Raw genomic sequence first — 20,524 nt, 5'->3', positions numbered from 1 at the left:
AGATCGAGACCGAGAATGCTTATCTCACATGGATAGGCAGACCATTGCATAAAAAATGAGCTCTATAGGAGAAAGCCCAGCCTCAAGCTGTTTGCTTAGAATTCTAGGGACAATAAGGAGGCCTGCATCTTGTGACTGTAGCGTATGTGTAGGTATGTATGGCAGGACCAAATCGGAGAGATATGTAGGAGCAAGTCCCTGTAATGCTTTGTAGGTTAGCAGTAAAACCTTGAAATCAGCCCAAGCCCTAAAAGGAAGCCAGAGTAATATGAAAAAAAATGTGGTTCTGGTCAAGATTCTAGCAGAGGTATTTAGCACTAACTGAAATGTATTTCGTACTTTATCCAGGTAGCTGGAGAGTAGAGTGTTGCAGTAGTCTAATCTAGAAGGGACAAATGCATGAATGAGCTTTTCTGCATCATTTTTGGACAAAAACGTTCAGAGTTTTGCAATGTTACGAAGATGGAAAAAGCTGCCCATTAAATATTCTTGATATATTCATCAAAAAAGAGATCATGGTCTAGAGTAATGCCAAGGTCCTTCACAGTTTTATTTGAGACAACTGTACAACCATCAAGATCAATTGTCAGATTAAACAGCAGATCTCTTTGTTTCTTGGGACCTAGAACTAGCATCTCTGTTTGGTCCGAGTTTAAAAGTAAAACATTTTCCACCCTCCACTTCCTTATGTCTGAAACAGACTTTCAGGGTTGGCAATTATGGGGCTTCACCATGTTTCATCAAAATGTATAGCTGTGTGTCGTCCGCATAGCAGTAAATGTTGACATTGTGTTTCCGAATAACATCACCAAGAGGTAGAATATATAGTGAAAACAATAGTGGTCCTAAAATAGAACCTTGAGGAATTCAAAAACGTATCATTGATTTGTCAGAGGACAAACCATCCACAGAGCCAAACTGATATCTTCTGACAGATAAGATCGAAACCAGACAAGAACTTGTCCTTGTAGACCAATTAGCGTTTCCAATCTCTCCAAAAGAATGTGGTGATCGATGGTGTCAAAAGCATCACTAAGGTCTAGGAGCACAAGCACAGATGCAGAGCCTTGGTCTGACACAATTCAAATATGATTTACCACCTTCATGAGTGCAGTCTCAGTACTATGATGGGGTCTAAAACCAGACTGGAGCATTTTGTATACATTATTTGAGGTTCCTAGGTGTGAGAAGTGTGCAGAAGGGCATGAGACAAAGGAATGTATAGCATTGAGGACAGTAGTGAGGCTGGGGATCAGAAATGTCCCGTGCAGGTTGAGGTTTCCAGGGTTAGAGTAGTGCAGAAGTTGTCATATGCTGAGGCAGTGAAGAAAGTAGAGGAAGATGGGTCAAGGGGGAGGGATCCAGAGAGGAGTGGTGTGGGTAGTAGATCTGTACCAGTACAGAGGGATAGGCCAACTAGTGATATATGTTTCAGTAAGATTGGATTTTTTGCATTTATAGCAATGGTTATCAACTGTACTGCAGGGATGGAACGTAAGTCGCAGAAAATTGAGGTTGTGGTGGCAGCTGCAGAGAGGTATTTGGGTGTGAGAGACTTGACATCAGAAGAGTTATAGGGTGTGTTAAGTGGTGATGTCCCATCCTTTCAGGTTGTTGGCATGAGGTAGGACTAAATATATTTAAATAGTGGAGTTTTTTTTATTTGACCTTTTATTTAACTACGCAAGTCAGTTAAGAACAAATTCTTATATTCAATGACGGCCTACCCAGCCAAACCTTAACCCGGGCGATGCTGGACCAATTGTGCGCCACCCTATGAGACTCCAAATCATGGCTTGTTGTGATACAGCCTGAAATTGAAACGCGGTCTGTAGTGACGCAGATGCAGTGCCTTAGACCGCTGCACCACTCGGGAGCCCCTGATATGTAGGGTGGTATTTAATTTAAATATTTTTTCAATGTCATTTTTGGTTGAGTGTAGTGTTAGATGGTAGGGTATTTGTTTATTATTATTTTTTCAAGCAAAGTATAAGGGAGTTGTACTCCAGTCTAATAGGTGTCGGTAATGCAACATATTGGATGCCAACCGCACTTAAAACTCATCGAAGAAGAAGCCAGCCGATTCGTATGACGTACCAGTGCTTACCGGAAGTTAAAAAGTACACAACAGAGATGGCGGCGTCCAGCGAGAAAATGTTGAAAAAACCACACGTGGGGAAAAAGAGAAAGGTAAAGTTCTACATTTACCATAACACGTTTACAAATAGATTACTTAAACCTGATCAACTAATGTAGCAATATTCTACTCTCGGTCCGACTTTTTGGATCCCGCAACGCTGATTAAAGGCTACACACTGATTGTAGCCCTGATCCCCTATCCAATTTTCTGAACGCTTTCAGTAACATTACACTGCGAACGATTTAGTGAATGCAGCAGTTTCTCAAAACGTGTTGCTTGCTAGTCATTTTGTTTGTACGTTTTCATTTGTTTGGGATAGAGAGAATACTACTGAAATCCCTTTACTTTTAGCTAGTTACTCTGTCTTCTTGAGGGCTAACGTTAGTAACGTAAGCGTCGATGCCGATACTGTCTGTCTAGCTACCACTGAAACTGGTGAAAAGGCATCTGAAAAAGTTAATTATCTGTAACATGTTAACCTTTTTCTTAATATGTATAATGGACAGCATGCAAAAAATCCAGCCTGCTCCAATTAATGTGTTGTTATTTGACTTGATGATTGATATGTTTGTTCTGCAATCAGCCTCCAACGAGATACTGGGAGGAAGACGGGAAGAATGATGGAAAGAAACAGAAAGAAGGGGATAACAACGAAAAGACTCCGCAAAAAAATAAGAAGAGGAGAAAGGGAGGAGGAAAGCGAGGAGGAGCAAGAGGAAAGGTCATATCAGGGGTAAGTGGCCAGTCAATCTGTAGCACTGAAGATTCTCAATGTTTCACCCTATCCTTTAAGAATGCATTTTTCATGAATGTTTAATTAAATCCCACAGAAATCAGATCCATTCCCAGGCTCAGCGCCTGTCCCTGAAGAGAAGTTGAAAAAGTTCAAGAGGGGAGAGAAGGGAGAACTGGTAAGGCATGTTTGAATACACATTCACCAAGACATTCTGCCAGAATAAGGTCAATTACTAATTTTGAAAATATACCATTGTTTTGTACATGTACTGTAACTTTAGTAAGTTGTAAGGTTTTTCCCCATCCCTCTCTCCCCAGCCCCCTCGGCCACAGTACAAGCTCAGAGATGTGGTCATTCGATCAGAGGCAGCCTCAGACCTGGCCCAGAAGCAGAATGCACGATATGACCTTATGCTCCCAGAGGATGCTGGGTAATGTCAATACATTTGTAGGGCCAAGTTTAGTAGACCAAAATGGCTATCCCGCTATCGTCTCTGCAACTTTCTGTTTTTCTCTGGTCTTAGGTTCCTGGAGGGAGACGAATATGAGGACACATGCACCATCTCACAGGATGACATCGCTGATGCTGTGGATATTACTGCCGGGGCAAAGGTGAGACACTGAAAGGGCAATAGCTAGGTTTCTATCCAATTGGTGACAGATTTTCATGCAAATATGCCTATTTTCACACCAGTGCTGTGTTTCCACTAAACGGTCTTGTTGCAGATAAAAATCAGTGCGTGATGATGTAGTGTTACTTTTTCGCTTACGTTTTCATGTACCGAATAAAAGTCTACATTTCAATGTATTTCCATCGCTTTTTCAACTCTACTAATAGTTTTGTCACAAAAACGTGCATTAAATAGCAAATCACCAAGCACTTTCACCACCCTATAACTTATTTATCTGTAGCCTAATAAACTGCATGGTTTCCAGAGTCATAGTGGGAGGATCACATATTATCATGTGACTCCAAGTTTCCTTCGATATAATGGTTATTATATTCATATTTGCACATAAAGCAGTTTTCACCACCATTTCTCACATAATACATTTTACAGTCGCAAAAAGATCCCACCACGTCAAACAAACAAAAGATCTTTCTACATTTATAAAATTGTACCGACACGTGCTGTTTACATCACAGCTGTTGTGATTTTTTTTTATATATATATAACTGTGGATGAAAATGTGTTTGTGTCATTTCAATTGCCCACAGGCAGAAATGATCTGAGTTCTGTCTTTTTTTTATAACGATGGATCTGTCTGGGGGTGGTGGTAGCATTGAGTTTAGAGAGCCAGGCAAGTAACAAGGGTTGCCGGTTTGAACCCCCAAGCTTCCTGGGATGGAATCTGTAGGGAAGGATCCGTCAGCCGGAGGGTTACCAGCTTCAATATCCCTGTATACTACCACCATTGAGCAAGGCACTTTACCCCTAAGTGCTCCAGAGGTGCTGCTCTGCCACAGCCCCTGTGCTGCTCCCTGTGTGTGTGTGTGTGTGTGTGTGTGTGTGTGTCAGTCAGTCAGTCAGGTAGGGTACTGTGCAAAAAATAAAGAATATCCATGCAAATGGACCAATAAATCAAGTAGTATTATTATTGTTTTCTAACTGTCACTCTCTCTCCCTCCACAGTACTTTAGCCTGACCCTGTCTCAGTTTGGGCCTTACCGACTGGATTACAGCAAGACTGGGCGGTCAGTTTCATGTTCTGTTTGTTGAGTGTTTTCTGTGCAAGCACGCCAGATATTCTGTTTGTGCTTTTATTGTTAGAGCTGGATTTGCTGGGTAAATTAATTGTGATTAGTTGTTTTAGTCCTGGGAAGTCTGATGTTTTGTATGTGTGTGTTCTCTCTATTCCAGACACCTGCTGCTTGGTGGCAGGAGAGGTCATGTGACCTGCCTGGACTGGCAGTCCAAACAGTTGATGTGTGAGATGAACGTGATGGAGACAGTCAACGACGTAAAGTGAGTACACACACTTACATTCACACACTCATTTACATTCAGTTTTAGGCATAATTTCCTCCTCCCATTGACTCATCCTAATCTGTATTTTTCTGTGCATCCACTAGGTGGCTCCACAGTGAGGCCTTGTTTGCAGTGGCTCAGAAGAAGTGGCTCTATATCTATGACAACAAGGGCATCGAGCTCCACTGCATCCGCAAGTTCAACGATGTTCTCCGCATGCAGTTTCTCCCCTACCACTTCCTGCTGGCTACAGCAGTGTGTAAACTTGTACTAACGTTGTAATATGTGTGTTAGTGTCAGATGTGTCAGGGGAATCAATTGTGTAATGAGTGATATGTGAATCAAGATGTAGGCAAGCTCTGGGGGTTACACAAGTCTTCAGGTCTCAGGTTACTTGTCTCAGGTTACTCAACACAACAGGTGAGTGTAGTCTCACCCGTGAACTCATCCTGTCTCTCCCTACCCCCCTGTCTTGCTACCTCCTCCAGAGTGCAACAGGCTTCCTGCAGTACCTGGACGTGTCAGTTGGTAAGGAGGTGGTGGCCATCTGTACCAAGGCTGGCCGGCTGGATGTGATGGCCCATAACCCTCACAACGCCATCATCCACCTGGGCCACTCCAACGGCACTGTCACCCTCTGGACGCCAAACCAGAGAGAGCCACTTGTCAAAATGCTCTGCCACCAGGGAGGTGTGCGCTCTGTCGCCGTCGACAAGACTGGCACGTGAGTCCCAGTCAAAGACATGATATAGTCCTGGTTTTGTTATGAGTGGTTTTGGTCTCTCAGCCATTGAAAAGGTGGTTATGTTGTGCAGTGTAGCTGTTGTATTCAATATGATATCCACATTTGGGTCAGTGTTTTGTGATTGGTCTTTTCCTTGTGTACTTCCCTAAAATGTCCAGCAGGGGGCTGTCCTGTAACACTTCTGTCTGTGCAGGTACATGGTGACCTCTGGCATGGACAAGAAGCTGAAGGTGTATGACATCAGATCCTACCGGCCCCTGCAGTCCTACTTCCTGCCTGCGGGAGCTTCCTGCCTGTCTCTGAGTCAGAGGGGCCTGCTGTCTGCCGCCACAGGAGACATAGTCCAGGTCATACATGCTGCATATAATTTTGCCTAGGTTTTTGTCCCATGCCTTTTGTATTTTCCTGTGGTCTTCTTGACACTGCTATTCCATAGTTCCATTCTAGCAAGCCATGGTAATGCCTCAGAACTATATTGACCTATATTGTCCACTGAATCTAGAACCAAGCATACTAATGGAATTGACAGAACTGGAACCGGAACCCAAATACTCATTAAGAGGGAGAGAATGGATTGATCTGAGGCAGCAACATTGTGCCCAGCTCTAACGCTGTCCAAACTCTCTGTACTTTTCCTGACCCACTTTTTTTTCAATGAGTATTCGTTAAAGGAAAAAAAAAATCTACCCAAAACCCCTCATTCCTTTAATTTACAGTGTTAAATAACACTATGTGAGGAGAATATTTTTTGTGAACAAATGTTTCATTTTGGTGTTATAATAAGGTTGTTAACAACATGGAACATCATTGTGGAAATCTGCAGCTCAAGTCGACTACAAAATCCACAATGCAATGCTCTATTTCTGGGATGCTGTCTTGAGAAATTCTATAGGAAGAGAGACTGCAAAACTTTTATCACCAAGAATGGTAAAGAGTTGAAAGCTTAACAAACATAATCGGGTCTCTACTTTTATTGAAAAGTACAACCTCTTTTGTCTACGTGGCAGTTTAGCAGATTGTGGAAACGGGTGGAACATTGTGTAAAAGGCGATTGGTTTGTCTGTACAGATAGTGCAAGGGCTCAACCTTATAACTGCATTTGTCACAGTTCACACTATAATGTGCTCCTTCCTGCAAGGTTCCACACAGCTGACTTCCTGCAGATAGTAAACCCACGGGATCGTAGCTATACGCCCAGTCACACAGACACGTTTGTATTAGGTTAGAAAAAACACTAGCAGATAACGAGACTAAGCAGTAAAACACGGGATAGCATGACTAATTATGTCCTTTTCTACAACACTGCCTAGCTAGCTAGCTAGAAAACGTTGCTACACACAATAATACCAAAGACAATATCAGCATGTAACGTAGCTAGTTATCAAGGAGTGAATGGGAGTCTATTGGGCACTAGCACACAAAAAACAACATTAGCACGATTTTTGTCAACACTAAGTACAACATTACAAATCTTTTCTGAGAATTGAGATAATGAACTTGCTATCTGTAGTATCGTATAGCTTTGGAATCGTGACATCACATACTTGAGGAAAATAGGGACGTTACTCGACATATACACTGACTTTGAGAAGGGATTGCGTGACGATTAGCTTAGCAACTGCGTGACAACAACATGAATGCGATTGGTCGACAGTATGCTGGGTGCGGCGTTATACGTTCCTTCTTCATTGGATTCCTATCTCATTTCTAGAATATCTCTGGCAACGGCACCATGCAATGCGCACTGGACTAGAGGCAGACAAATAGGAAAAAATGTGCTAGACCCTCCATTAAATAAAACATTTCTCGATGTAGGAATATCGCAAAAATATGATCAATGCCACATTCAAGCGAAGACAACCTCCCGCATTATGACAGCGACCAGTGTTTAAATCTGACATGTATGAAATGTTTTTGTGATCTAAAAATCGTATTCCTATTAACTTCCAGTGTAGTGAGAGCGACTTTATCACGGTGCTACGTCATACCGGCTTGAACGCCAATCACTCAGATACACATGAAAACGTGAAATGACCCAGAGAATCGATAGAACATCCCTCAGAGATGCACAAAAATAATATAACATTCAAAATGGGTGAACCTTTCCTTTAATGTCTGTGTCTGATTGTTTCTCTGTTGGAACCTCTGTGCTCATGTTGATATCTCTGTGGTCACGTTGTCTGTGTGTAGGTGTACAGAGATGTGTGGGGCACCCCAGTGACCAAGCCCTACATGGCCCACAGGGCAAAGGGCTCAGTGTGGGGTGTGCACTTCTGCCCCTTTGAGGACGTCCTAGGGGTGGGCCATGGAGAGGGCTTCACTAGCATGGTCGTACCAGGTCAGAATGAAATTCCGATTCAAATTCAATCCATATTCTCCTTCCTGTGTGGCGTGTCCAATTGATCTAAATTCTGATTGACCCCAACCCTGGTGAACAGTCTCTAACTCCATGCTCTCTCTCCACCATTAGGTGCTGGCGAGCCCAACTTTGACGGTCTGGATGCCAACCCGTACCGCAGTGCCAAGCAGAGGCAGGAGTGGGAGGTCAAAGCCCTACTAGAGAAGATCCAGCCAGAACTGATTGGCCTGGACCCTAGCCAGCTCAGCCAGGTGGACCACTCCACCTGGGAACAGAGACATGAGGACAGGGTCCAAGTACTGGTCAGTACTACCAAGGGATGGAAGCAGTTTATCAAAGGGATATTGCATATTGAGAATTAAGATGGTGACAAATCTGAACTTTTTCATAAATCATGCATTGATGTTGTGTGTGGGGTTTGATTTCAGGGCTTTGACCCGCTGGCCAAGGAGAAGTTTACACCAAGGTTAAAGACCAAAGGTCGGAGTTCAAGTGGAAAAGTGGAAAAGCGCAAGAAGCAAGTGGCACATGAGGACCAGAGGGTAAGTTCTATTACTACAAAGACACCATGCAATTATGTCTTCAATATTTCATCTTTTGATATTTTACTAATTATGTGCATCTCCCTTGGTCTTTCTGTTTCCTACCCGCTCTTGGTGGCTTTCCTCCACTCAGGATGTGATCAGGCAAACAGTGGAAGACAGGATGAAGATGGATAAAGAGAGGAAGGAGAAAGAGAAGAAAGAGGCGGCAGCAGCTGGTCAGAAGTCTGCTCTGGACAGATTCAGGAAGTAAGACAGAGGGACCAGTGTGTGTGTGTGTAGACGCCTCTGTGGGAATGAGCGTTGACCTTTCAGATAAAGGGCACATTCTGAGTATGGGACATGTTCCTCCGAAGCCCAGACAGCAGGCTCCAACAGCCACTGCAGAGACACACAGAACATGCATACCAAACTGTATGAGATGACTTGGAACTGCATCATAATCGGTGCCCTGAGCTCATTCTGTGTGACATTTATAAACTGTCAGTGCATTTCATATCAAAATCTAATTGTATTGGTCACATACACATATTTAGCAGATGTTAATGTGGGTGCAGTGAAATGCTGTCAGTGTTTTTATGTCAGTTGGAAAGGCTATCATTAAGTATTATCGCCTTCTCTATTGTGACAATTATGATGGGTGTTTTCAGCAGTTTAATACTGTTACTTGACAAATGGTTTATATATTAAAAAAAGAACATGGCATTTGTGAAATAAAAAACATTTGTTCACAAAACAAGTATGTGTGGTGTGTTGACCAGTCCTTTTCCATCAGTGGCAAAAGATTCCACATTCTACCCATATCATGTTTCAATTAACTTTCATGTAATGCTAGAGACGTGGAAGTCAAAAGTAGGATGAAATGTTGTCTATCCCCGTTGCTCTCTTTCGGTCAGCTGGAAAGCAAAAACCAACCATCAGTTTTATCTACACAAACACTACTACGACTAAGACTACTACCAGCATGTCATATCAATGCGGCATACTAGCACAGTTTACCAATGTTTTTTTTTTTAACCACTAAACAAATGCATACTTATTGATATTTAGATTTGTCCACAGTCTGAGAACATTGGGATAAAATGTTCTATGAACATTCTTATTACTCCTTGATAGATTTTATTACTTTATTTTTTACTTTCCACGGCAACTTTCTCATGCGGGTTTACTAAAACGTGTGTATAAAGAGGGGGACTGAGCCCTGTCGAGTACATCATTTGGGAAGAGGCATCGTCTCAGAATGGTGGGTGCTGTAGTTGTGCTGGTGTTGCTATTCTGTCTGTCTGGAGCACAGCCTCAGGGTAAGAATGAAACTACTACAACAACAATCCAAGTTGACTGAATCTGGAACGAGCTGAGAGACTTGGTGGACAACCAGGGAATCACAGTGGCGGAACAGAGAGTGGAGCTGAGGAACAAGGAGGTCAGACTCTGGGACAGTGGAGGAGCTGAAGAGAAACAATGCAGCCCAAGCAGCACACCTGTCAGCCATAGAGGCCTGACTGAATGCAAGTGAAAGCCAGGTGGTGGAGCTGAGTGCAGCTAAGACCATACTGCAGTGCCACAAGAACAAGGTGGTGGAACTAGAGAGAATGCAGCCTTGGACTGGGTGACAGTGAGAATGATGTAGAGGAGCTGAAGAAATGAGGCCAGAGTAACAACCAGTGAGAGCCAGGTGGAAGAGCTGAAGAAAGAAAAGACCACCGTGGAGGCCAGAGTGACAGCCAGTGAGAGCCAGGTGGAAGAGCTGAAGAAAGAAAAGACCACTGTGGAGGCCAGAGTGACAGCCAGTGAGAGCCAGGTGGAAGAGCTGAAGAAAGAAAAGACCAGAGTGACAGCCAGTGAGAGCCAGGTGGAAGAGCTGAAGAAAGAAAAGACCACCGTGGAGGCCAGAGTGACAGCCAGTGAGAGCCAGGTGGAAGAGCTGAAGAAAGAAAAGACCAGAGTGACAGCCAGTGAGAGCCAGGTGGAAGAGCTGAAGAAAGAAAAGACCACCGTGGAGGCCAGAGTGACAGCCAGTGAGAGCCAGGTGGAAGAGCTGAAGAAAGAAAAGACCAGAGTGACAGCCAGTGAGAGCCAGGTGGAAGAGCTGAAGAAAGAAAAGACCACCGTGGAGGCCAGAGTGACAGCCAGTGAGAGCCAGGTGGAAGAGCTGAAGAGAGAACACAGACAGATCACAAGTGGCATTCTCTGCTGGCTTCGGTGACAGCATTGCTAGCCCCTTCAACATTGAGACATCACTGGTCTGCAGCAGAGTCTTCGCCAACATAGGCACAGCCTACAACCCTACTGCAGGTATCATCACTAGTGAAAGGAGTCTTACTTCAGATTCACTGCCTGCGATCAGCATGCTTCTGCTGTAATGGGTGTGAGGTTATATAAGAATGTCCAGTCAATGATTTGGAATGGATCAACCACAATGGGAGTAATGACTTTGTGACTAGATGCTTTGGAGCTGGAGAAGGGGGATGTGGTCTACCTGCATCTCGCTGAAGGCCAGGGGCTCACTGATATTCAAGACAACCACAACACCTTTACTGGCTTCCTACTCCTCCCTATGTGAGGGTAACACCACCTCTGAATAATACAATTGCAACAGAATTAAGCATGAAATGTTTGCGTCTCTTTGGGTTTTTGTTAACATTTCTCAGCAGACCGGTAACAAGTGTGGTTTACCTCACTCAGTAATGTTTTTATCAATGCTCATTGACATTGGTTGATTAATTGCATGCAGGTCTTGCATCAAGCCTGCTTTCCAGCTGACCACTTATAATCAAGTGTTTGTTGTCACAAATGACAGAGAATATTACTAGAACTGGTTAAGCATATAACGGGTAGAATAAGATACCTGTCCCATGGTTGCTAGGCAACCACGAGGGAAGGTTATACCTGAGGACGGACTTTGTTTTGCTTAATTATCTTTCCGGCTCACTGTTTGCATTCCTCTTGTCATCACCTATATGCATCTACCCACAAGCCTCTACTCACACCCAGCTGTAATTGTCCTATCCTTATCTTATCCTGATATAAAGGTTTCATAGTTGGACAGAAAATCAGAGGGGGCAAAGTCAACTGTTAAAGATTGTGAGAGGGTGTGAGTGTGTGAGAGAGAGAGTTGAGTGAGTAAATGGGAAAGAGAAATAGAGAGTAAGTCGTTTAATAGGTGAGAGTGACTGTTATTGCAGTTCCAAAGATATTCAGTCTGAGAAAGGGTATGATTGAGGGCTTTATTAGTGATCAATCCATTCTTGCACACACACATTTTCTGAGTACATTCACACATCCTTCATACTAATACATCTTCACAGAATACAGTACTCAATATTCATTCTAGGTGAGGGAGGAGGAAGAACATACATGGCTACCCGGATCTGTCTTTGTTCAAACGATGCGAATTACAATGTTTCAGTTCACTTCTCACCACGTTAGTATTGAAAAGGTTATTGGAAACACTCCCCAATAATACATCCCCCCCCCAAAAATCCAAGAGATGTCCATATGTCTACAACATACACTCATAAATAATGTTGTAAACTGCATTTTAATTTGTAATGGATCTCCTCAGCTGCATTTACACAGGCAGCCCAATTCAGATTTCTTTCTCTCACTAATTGTTTTTTTGACTAATCAGATCAACTCTGAGAAAGATCTGACGTAAAAAGATATACATTTGGTCAAAAGACCAATTAGTGGGGAAAATATCAGAATTAGGCTGCCTGTGTAAACGCAACCCTCTTGACTACAGAAGAGCCCTCTGCAGCAGTGGACTGAATCCCTCTCTGGGTTAGACAAATCATTACCCTCCCAGCCCTGAAAAACCAATGCATGTCTTTTATTCACACTCTACTCGCTAAACATGACAGTTACATTAAGTTATTGGAGCGGGGTTATAAATACTGCATCTGTGTGTTTGTGTGTGTATGTGTTCGCCTATGGCAGTCCATCTCATCTGGTCTTCTTCATGTCTTGAGTACTGCTGACTGACCATAGCAGTTGAACCACCAGGGAAGACGGGCTGACTGTGTACTGAGGTGCTCCCTTTGCCTCTGTTTCTTCCTTTGTTCCTTCAAGTTTATCTATAGAACTGCACAGATGAAAGCAAATCATCTATTCAGAATTCAGTTCAGATGAAGGACAGGAGTCGATGAGAGGAAACAATGAAAGAAAACCACTTGTTTTGATTGACATTTCAGCTGAATACATAATAGAGAAAATGTTTGGTACTACTGGAGTGATCTGGAGTGGGTGGGGGAAGAGATAAACTATCATTTACATTTTTACCATATTATTAAAGTGGAAGCAAGAGTTAGTTGCATTTTGGCAACTTCATGCATCTTTAGTGCTAATTTTTCATAACTGAGGTGAAAGCAGCTTGAGTCTACTTAGGCAGTAAGTAATCTTACATAGTAGCTATACAGAAGAGACTATATACTAAGTCCCTTTGCAGGTTGTTTCAGTCTTACAGTAAGCTGATTACCTTATGCTTGTCTTGTGGCAGGGCTTGCAAACTATTACAGACTACAAAGGGAAGCACAGCCGCAAACTGCCCAGTGACACGAGCCTACCAGATGAGCTAAATCACTTCTACGCTCGTTTCGAGGCAAGCAACACTGGTGTTCCAGACGACTGTGTGATCACGCTCTCCGTAGTTGATGTGAACAAGACCTTTAAAGTGGTCAACATTCACAAGGCCGCAGGCCTGGACAGATTACCAGGACGTGTACTCTGAGCATGCGCTGACCAACTGTCAAGTGTCTTCACTGACATTTTCAACCTCTCCCTGACCGAGTCTGTACTACCAACATGTCTCAAGCAGACCACCATAGTGCCTGTGCCCAAGAACACTAAGGTAACCTGCCTAAATGACTACCGACTTGTAGCACTCATGTCTGTAGCCATAAAGTACTTTGAAAGGCTGGTCATGGCCTACATCAACACCGTTATCCCAGAAACCCTAGACCCACTCCAATTTGCATACCGCCCCAACAGATCCACAGATGATGCAATCTCTATTGCACTCCACACTGCCCTTTCCCACCTGGACAGATGGAACACATATGTGAGAATGCTATGCATGACTACAGCTCAGCGTTCAACACCATAGTGCCCTCAAAGCTCATCACTAAGCTAAGGATCCTGGGACTAAACACCTCCCTCTGCAACTGGATCCTGGACTTCCTGATGGGCCGCCCCCAGGTGGTAAGAGTAGGTAACTTGAAAATAAGGGAGAGCCGCACACTCTAGGATCTCAGATGCAAAAATGTTATATCCAACGTTTCAACAGCCAAGCTGTCTTCATCAGGGTATGATCACAAACACTGCGAGATGACTCGTTTATATAGTGTCAAAAGACACACAGGTGTCTGTAATCATGGCCAAGTTTGGCCTAATATCATTGGTTAATTCTCAAATATAAAAATGGCATACAAAGAACACCATACAAAAAAACAAATGGATAGCATACGATCATAGATTCATTTTAGACTACACGAGCTTACAATTACAATGGCAAAGTCACAATAATCACAAGAATGGCTTAAGATCAAAGTCTATGTTGAGACCGAAGGGAGCAAGGGTCTTTAAGTTAAAGATTCAGGCAGCCTCTCGTTTTAACAATAAATTATCAAGGTCATCCTCTCTCCTAGGGAGGGTGACATGTTCGATGCCAATATAACGTAGAGACGAAATCGAGTGGTTTGCTTCCAAAAAGTGGGCCGCAACTGGGTAAGTCAAGTTTTTGCACCTAATGGTGCTACGATGCTCTGAGATACGTACTTTTAATTCACGCTTTGTTTTACCCACATCATTTTTTCCATAAGGACAAGTTATAAGATAAATAACTGCCTTAGTGGAGCACGTAATAACACCTTTGATTGGGATCTGTTTCCCTGTTTGTGGGTGTTTGAAGGATCTACATTTATAAGTGCCATTGCATTAAGCACAGCCATTACACTTGTAATTTCCATCCAGTAGGGGCGCAAATACAGTAGGTAACAACACATCCGCCACGCTGATAGTCAACATGGGGGCCAGTCCCCTCCTGTACTCCCTGTTCACTCATGACTGCATGGCCATGCATAACTCCAACACCATCATTAAGTTTGCTGATGACACAACAGTGGTAGGCCTGATCACTGACAATGATGAGTCAGCCTACAGGGAGGAGGTCAGAGACCTGGCATAGTCACCCAGCATAGTCACTTTAACTCTACCTACATGTACATACTTATTACCGACCTGGCCAACACAACAACCTCTCCCTCAACGTGATCAAGTCAAACGAGATGATTATGGACTACAGGAAAAGGACCACCAAGCATGCCCCCATTCTCATCGACGGGGCTGTAGTGGAGCAGGTTGAGAGCTTCAAGTTCCTTGGTGTCCACATCACCAACAAACTATCATGGTCAAAGCACACCAAGACAGTCGTGAAGAGGGCATGACAAAACGTATTCCCCCTCAGGAGACTGAAAAGATTTGGCATGGGTCCTCAGATCCTCAAAAAGTTACACAGCTGCACCATTGAGAGCATCCTGACTGATTACATCCCTGCCTGGTATGACAACTGCTTCACCTCCAACCGCAAGGCACTACAGAGGGTAGTGCGCACGGCCCAGTACATCACTGGGACCAAGCTTCCTGACATCCAGGACCTCTATACCAGGCAGTGGTATAGACTCCAGCCACCCTAGTGATAGACTGTTCTCTCTGCTACCGCACGGCAAGCGGTACCGGAGCGCCAAGTCTAGGTCCAAAAGGTTTCTCAACAGCTTCTAAACTTCTCAACTAACCATTGGTACCCCCTGTATATAGCCTCGGTATTGTTATTTACTGCTGCTCTTTAATTGTTACTTTTATTTCTTACTTATCTATTTTTTACTTAACACGTATTTCTCTTAAAACTGCATTGTTGGTTAAGGGCTTGTAAGTAAGCATTTTACTGTAAGGTCTATACCGGTTGTATTAAGCGGATGTGAAAAATAAAATTAGATTTTAATTAGTAGAACATTTCATTATGCATTAATAACATTACTCTAAATTCTTACATTAATGGCAAATATCCTGTAGGTTATGTGTTTCCTGGTCAGTAATATTTACATATCTACAGCAGTGTTTCCCAACTCCAGTCCTCCAGGACCCCCAACAGCACACCTTTTTGTTGTAGCCCTGGACAAACTCCCTGATTCAACTCAATGAGGGCTTGATGATTAGTTGACAAGTTAAATCAGGTGTGCTTGCCCAGGGCTACAACTAAAATGTGTATTGTTGGAGATACTGGAGGACTGGAGTTGGGAAACACTGGTATGTGTCTGTGTGTGTTCTAACAGTCTTAAATATATCTTCACACTAATTCCCTTCAACTACTGATTCATATTCCTTCAGCTTTGACAAATGCCAGCATTATAACATAACATAAAATACATTCAAATATTCCTAAAAAGCTATAAAAAATAAAAGCACATTTTCATAGGGCACAGTGATTCCTTACCATTCCCAATGAAATAGAGCGCTTGTGCTATTCACAGTATTGAAATCCTGGCAGAGGCACAGCCCCCAAAACACAATCGTTTCCTATCCACGAGGGCAACACCCCACTCACAGCCCCTGATCCACCCCCAGAAAGGTCCCCAGCATGGCCCGGACTTTACAGACCCCCAGGGAGGCACGCAGGCCCAGCCAGGAGCAGGGGGGAGGGGAGTGGATATCAGCCCAAAACCGGAGCATCTCTCTGGGGGAGATGTGGTGGATGGACACCATGGCCTGGTAGCAGCAGCGCCCGTAGGGCACTGCGGGCCCACCAGAGAACAGCGGGCAGTGGGAGGGCAGCACTCCAGCCGCACGGGCACACAGACCCACAAACACGTCCTCGGGGGGCAGAGGGGTGGGCAGAGGTGAGGCAGCGGCCGTCAAGGAGATCTTGAGCAGGGCGGAGCGAGAGAGGATGTAGGCAGTGCCACTGCAGTAGTCAGGGAAGACAGATGCAGGGTACGCCCCTCTAGGGAGGTAGTGCTTACTGTCTGGGTCTCGGTCTGGAGCCACATGAAGGTGGACCCGGCCAAGGTACAGGTCCCCATGCTCGTAGGTGTTGGTCACGGTACTCCTGTTCAGGTAGCGCAGCAGGGCCCCGGGGTTGAACAGGACATCATCGTCCACCTTGGCCAGGAAGTGGGCCTGGGGGCAGAAGCGTCGGGCCCAGTTCAGCATGGAGAGGGTCTTCAGGGTCAGGTTAGAGTAGGAGTCCCAGAAGCGCCCTTGGATCAGGTCCCCTCGTTCCCGGGCCTCCTCTATCAGCAGCTTGGCTAGCCCGGGGTCAGAGGCCACCCCGACCATGAACAAAGTCATGACCCTATGACCCCTGACCTCCACCTCCCCACCCCACGTGTCCCGGATGGCCTGGCGGGCCATCTGATTGGCTGGGGCGGAGGTCACCATGGCGATGAGGTAGGGTTTGGCACGCTGGCAGACGAGAGGGCTGGGCATAAGGAGGTACTCCTCGGGTCTGGTTGGGGGGACACTTTGTGGGGGTATGATCCCCCCCTGCGCCTCTACCATTGTGTTCATGTTCATGGAGGTGGCCCATGACTCAATGGAGTCCACGAAGAGCAGAGCTAGCAGAGCAGCACTGACTATCAGCACACAGAGAGCAGGCACCACCCCGAACCGCCCCCGCTTACCAAAGCGGGGCTTACACACCCACAGGCCCCGTCCCACCATGACCTCCAACCTCCACACTGCAGCACTCAGGCAGCTCCACAACTCACCCCTTCTCTCTTTATCCTCCTGTCTTCTTTCACTCCAGCTCTATAACTCAGAATTCTTATCTTTCCTCGTTTTACTTCCTCGCTGTCTCTTGTATGTCTTTCTCAACCCTCAGTTGGTTGGTTGCAGATGACTCTCCAGATTGTTGGTGGGTGTTTCTGGGATGCTGTCACTCTGCAGGTCCTGCATCACTGTATCCAGAGCAGGACAGGGAAGCTGCGCGTTATAGAGGCAAATAGAATCGGGTTAACACACACACATATTGCCTGGAGCTGTCAATGGCTTCATATCCCACAACACTGTGCGTCAAAGCGTTGTCGTTATTCTCAGCGCAAATGAAAACAAGAGAGAAAGTATTTCCTAAAGGAGGGCCCTGGCAAAGCTTCTGAATGAGCGATATCCTTTGTCGCTTAGACCGATCCTTTAAAAAATATAAGATGTGCAGCAGTTGATTCCTGCTATATAAATATCCTGATCATAAACGTCACACTAACCCATAAACTACACGAATAGGCTACACATCCAACTACACATCCACCACCAACTGAGACATCGTGCAGTCTGTTAATGATTAACCTAATCTTAAAAACTCCACCCAACCACTTACAGGGAAAACAATAAGACTTACACTACAGAACATCCCCTACGTATAAAAATGCAGTTTAACAGTATGCCATGATTTGGTACTGATAGGCTACTGGATACTAGCCTACAGTTGTCATGAGCGTTTTGGCAACAAGAGCGTTACGCACGCAACATTGAAATATACTACATTTATTTGTTTTAAAATGTAAATATGAAGTTACTATGATTGAAGACACCCCAATCCTGATCTTATATTAGGCTACAAAGAAATGGATACATATCGGATGCCTATTGCTTATCATCGTTCTGTAGTTACCAACTGTAGGCTCCAGCGAATTTGGGACTTTGAATATATGTATTATTGCATTAGTATTATTATTATTATTATAAATGGTGCCCACTCTATAAAATAAAAACGCAATAACATCAAACCTTGAATCCAATGAAGACGACTATGTCAACACATCCTGTCCATGGTTCCGTTATCCTCCGCAATATTGTGTGGCTTCAAATATTCCCCACTGAGCATAATGCAGTAACAATCTCGTCACATCCGGATGCAGGCTGTACCATGCACTTGATGTTGAAGACAGACTGATAAGGTCAATTCATGCAAATATACGTATTCTACATAGACTGCTTGTGGTCGTGCGTTTCTCTTTTTAATGTAGGACTATTCGTAGGCTATAGGCTTAGTTGAGAATATATTAGAAGAAGATAGATTTAGAATATATTATTTCATTTGACAATTCTTCTGTTCTTGAAAGTTGCATGACATCTTGTGGACATGTTTGTAAATGTAGCCTATTTTGTCAAGTATCTTTGACCCTTCTGAGCATTATCACACAGTAAGGGTTATGCTACACTACTTGTATGCCTATAATTATTGCTTTTTGATGACCATCAGAATCTCAACATATTACTTAAGACTTATGTTTGATCATAATGTGGCCAATATTTCTTTATTAGCCCTACTAAAGCGTTTCCCAAACTTAGTCCTTAGGGACAACGAGGGGTGCACGTTTTGGTTTTTGCCCTAACACTACAAAACTGATTCAAATTATCAAAGCTTGATAATTACTTGATTATGTGAAACAGCTGTGCCCTACTAGTACTAATCAGTGCTAAAGCTGTGTATGTGACATAAGCTTTTACAAGAAGAGGTGGTCTGCAATTGAGTAACCTTTTCATGCCCAAAATAATTCAGGCTGTTCTGGTGGCAAAGGAGGCTCCAAACTGTACCTAATAAACTGGCCTAATAAACTTAGTGTCTATCTACCTCTTACCAGTTCAAAATGTTTATGTGTACAATATGGGGAAAGGGGGATGCCTAGTCAGTTGTACAACTGAATGCATTCAACTGAAATGTGTCTTCCACATTTAACACAAACCCTCAATCAGAGAGATGCGAGGGGCTACCTTAATCAGCATCCACGTCATTGGTGCCTGGGGAACAGTGGGTTAACTGCCTTGCTTTGGGGCAGAATGGCAGATTTTTACCTTGTCAGCTCGGGGATTTGATCCAGCCACATTTTGGTTACTGGCCCAACCCTCCTACCCACTAGCCACCCACCATATTGCCTTTACCTAGCATGTGCTTTTAGATTATAGTAGGTAAATAAAACTCCTTAAATTACAGTCAGATTACACAGTCCACACAGTGTAACAGTAGAATAACAGGCATGTGTGGGCAGAGAGACCATGTGGTGGTCAATTTCTGTATTATCAAATGAGGAGAGACAAACTTATGACACAAGTCAGAGTTATACTTAAACTGAATCTTTATTAGTGAGAGCTCTGCAATAGCGTTGGCTGGTCGACGAAACACCCTCCAATGATTTGTTGAGAGCCCTGACACACAGGATACAAATATATTTTATAGCAAAGATACACCCCCTGTCTTCATGACAAACAACATATGTGTGGAATGGGTCACAAGGTGAGAAAGGAGTATCACCCAGCCAGATAGCATTTGCTATGAAGACTGTTCTTATTGTACAGAGTTTGGCACCTAAAACAAGGCTCCGATTTCATCCCTGGTACTTCATATTACAGAAACACCATTCTATGGCATACATTAATTGTCAACTCCAGATACCCCTAACTCAAGTAAAACCCATGTCCTTGACCACACGCCTAGATGAGCTCACTGAGGGGAGTGAGCCTAAGTCATTTACATTTACATTTAAGTCATTTAGCAGACACTCTTATCCAGAGCGACTTACAAATTGAGTCACTATCCCAGGATAGGTGCAACATCAGAGATGACGTACATCAGAGATGACGTACATCAGAGATGACGTACATCAGAGATGACGTACATCAGAGATGACGTACATCAGAGATGACGACGTACATCAGAGATGACGACGTACATCAGAGATGTATGCATTCACTACTGTAAGTCGCTCTGGATAAGAGCGTCTGCTAAATGACTAAAATGTAAATGTAAATGTAAGATGACGACGTACATCAGAGATGACGACGTACATCAGAGATGACGTACATCAGAGATGGCGTACATCAGAGATGACGTCCCTGTGGCTCAGTTGGTAGCGCATGGTGTTTGCAACGCCAGCATGGTGTGTGCAATGCCAGGGTTGTGGGTTTGATTCCCATGGGGAGCCAGTACAAAGAAAAAATGTATGAAATGTATGCATTCACTACTGTAAGTCGCTCTGGATAACA

General features: G+C 44.0%; 3 protein-coding genes across 6 annotated transcripts; 2 read left to right on the top strand and 1 right to left on the bottom strand.

The window, feature by feature from the left end:
* Positions 1-2,064: 2,064 nt before the first annotated feature.
* On the top strand, positions 2,065-9,230 carry wdr46 (WD repeat domain 46). Its single transcript, XM_029723717.1, has 14 exons — positions 2,065-2,190; positions 2,724-2,873; positions 2,971-3,051; positions 3,194-3,306; positions 3,400-3,487; positions 4,510-4,571; positions 4,738-4,842; positions 4,950-5,100; positions 5,334-5,569; positions 5,784-5,937; positions 7,781-7,928; positions 8,061-8,251; positions 8,378-8,491; positions 8,625-9,230. The coding sequence occupies exons 1-14, from the start codon at positions 2,089-2,091 to the stop codon at positions 8,742-8,744; spliced, it is 1,815 nt and encodes a 604-aa protein (XP_029579577.1). The 5' UTR covers positions 2,065-2,088; the 3' UTR covers positions 8,745-9,230.
* Positions 9,231-9,319: 89 nt separating this feature from the next.
* On the top strand, positions 9,320-10,697 carry LOC115168899 (golgin subfamily A member 6-like protein 7). Its single transcript, XM_029724422.1, has 2 exons — positions 9,320-9,343; positions 10,167-10,697. The coding sequence occupies exons 1-2, from the start codon at positions 9,320-9,322 to the stop codon at positions 10,695-10,697; spliced, it is 555 nt and encodes a 184-aa protein (XP_029580282.1).
* Positions 10,698-11,704: 1,007 nt separating this feature from the next.
* b3galt4 (UDP-Gal:betaGlcNAc beta 1,3-galactosyltransferase, polypeptide 4) lies at positions 11,705-18,377 on the bottom strand. Of its 4 annotated transcripts, none has more exons than XR_003870668.1 (3): positions 18,269-18,377; positions 15,981-17,467; positions 11,705-12,575 (listed from the first exon to the last, which is right to left on the bottom strand). XR_003870668.1 is itself a non-coding variant. In XM_029723715.1 (2 exons), the coding sequence occupies exon 2, from the start codon at positions 17,204-17,206 to the stop codon at positions 16,088-16,090; it is 1,119 nt and encodes a 372-aa protein (XP_029579575.1). In that variant the 5' UTR covers positions 17,207-17,467; positions 18,269-18,377; the 3' UTR covers positions 15,175-16,087. The 4 variants fall into 4 exon arrangements, 2 of the variants coding, with proteins under 2 accessions (XP_029579575.1, XP_029579576.1); XR_003870669.1 differs by having other exon boundaries at positions 17,254-17,467; positions 18,269-18,375; XM_029723715.1 differs by lacking the exon at positions 11,705-12,575 and having other exon boundaries at positions 15,175-17,467.
* Between the last annotated feature and the right edge of the window lie 2,147 nt (positions 18,378-20,524).

This window comes from Salmo trutta, chromosome 30, assembly GCF_901001165.1.
Source record: "Salmo trutta chromosome 30, fSalTru1.1, whole genome shotgun sequence".
NCBI lineage: Eukaryota > Metazoa > Chordata > Actinopteri > Salmoniformes > Salmonidae > Salmo > Salmo trutta.
This window is presented reverse-complemented; position numbering and strand designations above follow the sequence as displayed.